This window comes from Chenopodium album, chromosome 2 (assembly GCF_948465745.1).
Source record: "Chenopodium album chromosome 2, dcCheAlbu1.1, whole genome shotgun sequence".
Lineage (NCBI taxonomy): Eukaryota > Viridiplantae > Streptophyta > Magnoliopsida > Caryophyllales > Amaranthaceae > Chenopodium > Chenopodium album.
In genome coordinates, this window is record NC_137835.1 from 6,973,193 (window position 1) to 6,980,535 (window position 7,343).

Sequence of the window (7,343 nt, forward strand, 5' to 3'; positions counted from 1 at the left end):
CATGTATGAAGTTGAAATCTTAGGATATGGTTATATATATACTCCGTGACTAGGCTTTTCGTCCCATTTTCTTTTTTGGCTGCCATATTAACTTGGTCACGTATCTTTTTTAGACATCATTTTCCTGGAAAATATTTTCCATCAAAATAAATGGACGGAATTAACTCATATCCTCACGAGTTTCACGTAGATCAGATCAATAACCGTCGTATGGGTATATAATATTTTTACAATTCAAACAAATGAAGATAAATGTACATATTGGACTAATAATAATGAAAATAAAAAGTAGTCTTTAATTTAACTAGCTACATTATAAGATATTAATAAGAATACTATAGTAAATTTTGAGATGTCCATTTAAAAATTAAATGCTCAAATTAAAGTGTGAAATTTGTGATCTCTATTTTATAATAACCCACCTCAAACTCAAGCCTTCACAATTAAGCACAAAATCTTTCACAATATCATGTGGATGTAGAATTTATTAAAAACAAGTGATCGAAAACAAATGCTTAAACAAATCATAACTCTTGAAAATACAATGATTCAAATCAAGACATTATAATTATTTTAAATCAAGAAAGTTATTGCGAAAATAATCAAGAATGAACTAGGTAGTAATCCAACTATATGTGCAATATTATTGTTGTTACTTCCACTTATGTTTAGGCTGTTCTTCGTCTTCTTTGGAATCCGACTTCCTGTGGTGCTGCTATTTGAACTAGGGCATAATGTATCGAGAGATTCACTGATTTTACAAAGCGTCAAATACTGATCAAAAGTGTCGGCATTTGAAGGATCATCAAGAACAGCGATCTTGGCACCAGCACAGAAACACTCACTTTCATCTGTTACTGCTTGTTCAACAATGGGACAACACTCTGATATTTCATTCTCAGACTTTGAATCAGTACAAGTTAATATCTTTGACCAACATTCGCCAACACCTGTTTATTTGTTGTACATGAAAAATAAATCAAAATATACCTCACGTGCATGTTTTTATTTTATTTTTTTAATTTTTTAACCTTATCACTAGACCAAACTTTGCTTGGTTACCACGCATAAATAAATTATGATATGATCCAATGGTTAAGTGAAAATGTACAAGCATCACTAGTCTTAACTTTGGACTTTGAGGTCCGAGAGCTTAATTAATTCTATATGGTGATGCGAGTAATAATAATGATAATTATTTCGTAACACATTAGCTATATGGTATGATACAAAGCTTGATTTGTTCTCCTAGCCAAGGGATAATTAAAAACCCTAATCTATGTATACACTAGTCATTATTATGAATATACAAGTAGGATAATGAGTAAAATTCATACTTTTTGAAAGAACAAATGTTTTAATTATTGATACATCAAGTTAAACGAAGAAATTACCAGCTGGTAGTGACTCATCTGGCGAGGGAGTTGATACGTCGGTAGCAGGGGTAGAAGTTGTAGAAGTAGGACCTTCAAAATTTAGAAATGCTATGTATATTAGTACATGCGGCCACTTAAATAATACGTATGTCGTATATATATAGGTATTTATAAATCATTGTACGGAGTACTAGACCAACATTGTACAACTAATAAACTCATCTTATTAATAACAAAATGTTCATATGAAAATAAGTAATTAATTCACATATGAATAAATTACACGTACTTGGTGGTGAGGGATCTTCTACTGGAGCTGAGGTTGGTATAGAGCCGCCTTCAAAATCAATTCAAAATTGTAAACTTAATTTATTAGTGGATCGCAGTAAGTATATAATTTGATTATAAGACAAAACTTAATTACAACTTACAAGTATAATAATGTAACATGATCATCATGCATGTATTAAGGAATGACACGACCAACACACATGTATTAAGGAATGACAATTGGATTTAAATCACATTTACTAAATTTCATATCGGATTTAATTTAACATTGATTTCCATATTTTTGTATCAGATTTGGACTATTGTCTAATAAAATGAAGTACTACCTCCGTTTCATATTATTTGTAAAGATAGACATTTTTCCTCGATCTCTACTTTATGTCAAATCATTGCGAATAATATGAAAATAAGGTAGTATATAAAATTGTAGATAGAGATGTAAATACTTGATGATGAAGAGTCTGGTGACACCAGTGGAGCCGAGCTTGAATCAGAATCTTCATAATAAACAAAAATAGCAAAATCAGTTATTATTTCTTATCTCGCAAGTAAATGATGCATTAGCTATGAGATGGAATAAGGAGATCGAGCGAGGTTGTACATACCATCAGGACATAAGGTCTGAAAAGAACCAGAAATGTCACAAAAAGTAAAGATGGTAGAGAAGGAAGCATCAATAGTTGCATTTTGTAGCGCAGTTTCTTTCATCAAACAAAAGCAGTCTCTTTCATCGTCTATTTCTTGCTGGATTATTGGACAACACAATGCTACATCATTATCACCAAGGCAGCTCGATATTTTGAGCCAACACCCCGCGTTTTCGACTTCATCGTCTTGTGCTAGTGAAGTTCTAATTGATATTGTTGTCAACATTATTATTGCAAACAATACCATCTTCATCATTTTCATGCTTATTCGATCTCTTAATTACTCTCTCTTTTTTCTTAAAGCTCTAGCTTTATGAAGTGTATATAATAATGTGAGTATGTAAATATAATTATATGATGATATTGAAGCATATGTAATATTTATAGCCAATTTCATAGGAGTAGATTAATTATGTATAAAGAACTTAAAAAATAATAATTGCCAATATTTTTTAAAATAATGTAAAGGTTGATACAATAATTAAGTATTTCAGTGTCTCACAAATGGACGCTACCTCGCCTGTGACTTATTATTAAAAAGTATTTAGAGGTATATAGTACATTCTACTTTCTATTACATTACATTCTTATCACCACAAATCCACAATCGTTAATTATATGCATTTTTATGGTACTATTATTACGAGATATGTAATGTAGCACACTAACACAAAGTATAAGTAGCACGCACTATAACCCCACGAAACAAATTTTGTTATACATCCGAGTATATAAAGAATAATTTTTTATTTTTCCTCATTTGGGCGGAGTAAAAAGTGAGTGTTTAAGGTGTTTGTGGTACACTGAATGATTGAAAACACATAAACTTTATCATCATGTTCATCCTTCTACATGAGATATGAGTCATATGACATATCATTTACATCACCAGTGCAGTATTATTGCTTTCTAGAAATAATAAGCAACTTCTAGAAAGTTGCCAGACATGCATTTCATAATACTATAAATAGCGTATGTATTATGTAGTAATGCATAATCGTTGAACGTAACATTTGACTTCTGTTTTTATACTCCTACTTGTAAGCTTATACGTATAATTAATTATTGACTTCTTGTTTAGTTGTTTATGGAACAGCCATGTGCCCATGTGCATGCAAGAAATTGTTTTGTACGTAATTTTTCTTTGACAAAATTAAATAAAATTAAGTTGGGTTTTTTCTTTAAAAAAATTGAAAAAAAAAAATCCACTATTATATAAATTTTATAATCGTTAAATTATACTAAGTACATGCTACCCAATTTGTACAAATTAACGGTGGATTGAAATATTGGATCAAGCCAAGTAAGTTAATTAATTGATGGATGAGATCTTGTTAGGTTCATTATAGTGTCAATTGAAGGATCAACTTCGCATAATTTCACTAATACGTCAAAGATCATACAAAAGCCATAGAAAACAAGGATCTGAGGGGGGTAAAAATGTATGATACACATGTTATGTATTATAATTAAATTTGTAGTATGTCAGGGAGAATGTGAAGTCTAATTTTACACACGAGCGTATAATGATTATTTTTTGTAGTTCGATACATAAGATACTTCCTTTATCGAAATTTTTGTTCTATAATACGAAGTAATTATAATTTGGATACAAGTTAATTGTTGTTCACTAATTATTAATGAAATATATATTTATGTATGATTCAATTTTCTAATTCTAAGTATATTCCTTACATCATATTTTTCTTACTATACAATGTTAAAAATGTTATGTCTATATGGTTAATACAGAATACATAGGGAGTACAGAGCAAAACACTATTATATTGTAGAGCAATGACCACTAATTTTGAAATACTAATATTCACTTTATGTTTTAATAAGGGTAACACTATCAATGCGATCATGTTTTAATAAGTGTTATATATATATTTTGATAAAAAAATACATTTTAATATTACATCGTTCTGTTCTCAAGTTCTTTACTCAAATCCACTACTACCTTTTTTTTATATATAAAAAAAAATACTCAGTATTTTTCTTTCCTCTCACATTCATTACTTTTCAATAAATTATTAACCTTACTCTCTTTTTCTTTTACAAATTTTTAATATTTCAACTACTCCATTTACCTCTTATTTTATTTAAGTTAATTACTAAAATTATGTGTTAGTCAAATGTAACATTTAAAAAAAAAAAAAAAAATCAAACGTAACACAGATTAAAACACAATAGGATTAGACTTTATGATTTTTAAAAAAATTGACATACAGTTCCAAATTTGCAATTAGTCAATGTCAACTTTGAAGTTTTAGGGCCTCTTAAATAAGTCATCAGCCAGTAAGGTACGACTTCGGAATTGGAGGGCATTAATACAAGTACTTCTAGAATGTGTGCATGAACGTGCGCAACTAGCATGGGAGTTGACTTAGTTTTCATTGGATATTAGTAAAAACCTTTTCAATGAAAAATTAAATTAGTTTTTTAAAAAAACCTATTTTTAAAGAAAAAAACAATTGTAAATGAATTTTTCTTAGTTTGATTGCATACAAAAAAAAGTAAAAGAAAAATGAAATAGGAGTGAGAATGGATGAGGTAAGGAGGGAAGTAAAAATGAGGTCTATCATTTAGGATGCAATTTCCACCATTGAAAAAATTGTTTTCCACCCCTTCACAAACCAAACAAATGAAAATAGAAAAAAAAAAAAAAAATTTATTTTCTATGAAAATATTTTACATCAAATTAAACGGATCCAACATCAATTTTATAGGCATTGAAAAAAAAACCCTATAATTATCGACAACAGTGTTCGATGAATTTATTTTTCTCCAAACAAACTCTATTTGTTATTTAAGGAAAACCTTACAGTAAAATTCAATCCACTTGTGCACAATAACATCAAGACAATTAATTAAAAAAGTACATAATGTTTTTAATAGAGCTAGTAATACACTTCATTAGTTATGATATGATAATTATACTACAAAAATTTTGTTAATATGAGTATTGTCGCTTCCACTTAGAGCTGGGTATGGGCCGGGCTGACCCGCGGGTGGCACGAGCACACCAAGCGGCCCAACACAACACAAGCCCGCTAGCGGCACAACACAGCACGAGGAACGAGGGGTGAACCGTGGGCCGTGCCGTGAACATAAAAAATAAAAATTCGACATGAACTCGCCACGAGCTTTTGGCCCGCCAGCACGACCCATAATATAAAAATAATTTTAAAAAACTATAAAGAATATAAAGAATAAGGAATTATAAATAATAAAAATAAAAATATTAAAATTAATTAATTAATAATAATTTTTTCAATTAATAATAAAAATAATAGGCTGGCTTGTGGCCCGACACGACCCGATGCAGTAGACACGTGGTGGTGCCATGATTTGGACTGGGGTGTGCCATGACTTGGACTGGGGTGTGCCATTTGGTGGCCCGGCACGGTATAACCTGCCATCATGTACCTAGGCCGGCACGAGCCACTACCTAGCATGGTGAGACACGGCCCGTGAAGGCCCGGTAAGACACAATGCCTTGATCTACTTCCACTACTACCATTGTCACTGTTATCTTCATGTCAAAAAATGTGACAATTTTGTGAGTTTACCTTTAAACAATAAGATTATGGAAATTCTACAAGTTCTTTTATTTTTCCTTATGCGATTTTTTTTTTTTTTTTTTTTTTTTTTGACAATAGCAAAGGCCTTATGCGATACATACAGAGTATTTTTTCTTTCAAGCCAACAAACCACCTTGTGAAAAAAGATGATTCAATAGTAGTTAGTTTTAAGATGATTACCATTACATACTAAATTTTTTATGGGATGATTTTAATTTAATTTATTTTTTATGTCCAAAATTATAACTCATTTACATAATTTTTAGAATTCATTTACTGTTTTAATTTTGAAATAGTTTTTAACTTTTTTTAAAAAATTTCTTAATTGTTTTTTAAAATTTTATTTTTATTATTATTACTGAAATTAAAAAATAATTCATGAATTAATTATAAAAGATAAAAACTTAAAAATAAATTTTGAAAATATATATATATATATATATATATATATATATATATATATATATATATATATATATATATTATATAAAACATTTATTTTTAGTTTTGACACAAAAAATAAATAAAAAAAAAGTCAATAAAATATTATTATAATGACAGTCATTTTACGAAAGACCACCATAGAATTTTTATGTGAAAAAAGATAGGAGTTAAGAAAGAGAAAAAGGCTCAATGCTAGAAGTGAATTGAAATGAGGTTCTATCATATATAAATTAATGAAATATTTTATGAAGGAACCATTTTGTTTAAAACAATTTTAAAATATTTAAATATGATATGAAGGAACCACTAATTGGGGAAATTAGTAACATATTATTACAAGTTCACAAATCACAATATAAGGAAATGGAGCAAGTATCTAAATACTGTCGCAAAAGATCAAAGTGCATAGGAGTAAGTGTATATATATAATAGTATAATAATACAAATTCAATATGGCTGGCCATAATAATTAGTTGAATTAATTGTTATTTTTTAGTTATAGCTAGCTAGAGTATCTTAGAGAATTTTTAGATGTCCGTCGGTTATGGATTACTTCATTAAATTTTGACAGAGTATATATTAATCGATTTTGAACTTCAAGCATCAACATAAATTTTTAATTGAGTTTGTACTTTAATATGGTATTATTAAGAGTCAGTGCGCGTGACATAAAGGTCACCGATTCAAATTTCATTCTTCTCCTACTTTCTGTTTTACTGGTCTGGGCCGCACCCGTCACCAAGAGTGAGAGTTCACTTCACGAATCCAAAGGATATTCTATCCCAAAACCATGTGGTGATAGAAAGAGTAGCCCCTTAGCCTTATAAGGTAATTAACTCTCTCTTTTTCAACCAATGTGTAGGGACACTTGCATGTGGTGATTCTTAATAGGTCCATTTTTCAAAATTTTCAAGTGGAATATTTCGCGTTAGGTATGAGAGGCCAATGCCATTTGATGCCCAAAGGGTGGCTCTCATGTACCGGACGTAATAGAGTAT

At 29.6% G+C, this 7,343-nt stretch overlaps 1 protein-coding gene across 1 annotated transcript; it reads right to left on the bottom strand.

Annotated features, from left to right (window-relative positions):
- Nucleotides 1-523: 523 nt before the first annotated feature.
- Nucleotides 524-2,637, bottom strand: LOC145581429 (uncharacterized). Its single transcript, XM_081638435.1, has 5 exons — nt 2,273-2,637; nt 2,114-2,164; nt 1,666-1,713; nt 1,395-1,466; nt 524-950 (listed from the first exon to the last, which is right to left on the bottom strand). The coding sequence occupies exons 1-5, from the start codon at nt 2,574-2,576 to the stop codon at nt 574-576; spliced, it is 852 nt and encodes a 283-aa protein (XP_081494561.1). The 5' UTR covers nt 2,577-2,637; the 3' UTR covers nt 524-573.
- Nucleotides 2,638-7,343: the final 4,706 nt, after the last annotated feature.

Excerpts from the sequence above, each read along its gene's own strand:
- LOC145581429 (XM_081638435.1), bottom strand. The coding sequence starts at position 2,576 with ATGAAAATGATGAAGATGGTATTGTTTGCAATAATAATGTTGACAACA. Across the intron at positions 2,165-2,272 it reads TCAGACCTTATGTCCTGATG|ATTCTGATTCAAGCTCGGCT; the intron begins GTATGTACAACC and ends TTTATTATGAAG. Across the intron at positions 1,467-1,665 it reads AGAAGATCCCTCACCACCAA|GTCCTACTTCTACAACTTCT; the intron begins GTACGTGTAATT and ends TAAATTTTGAAG.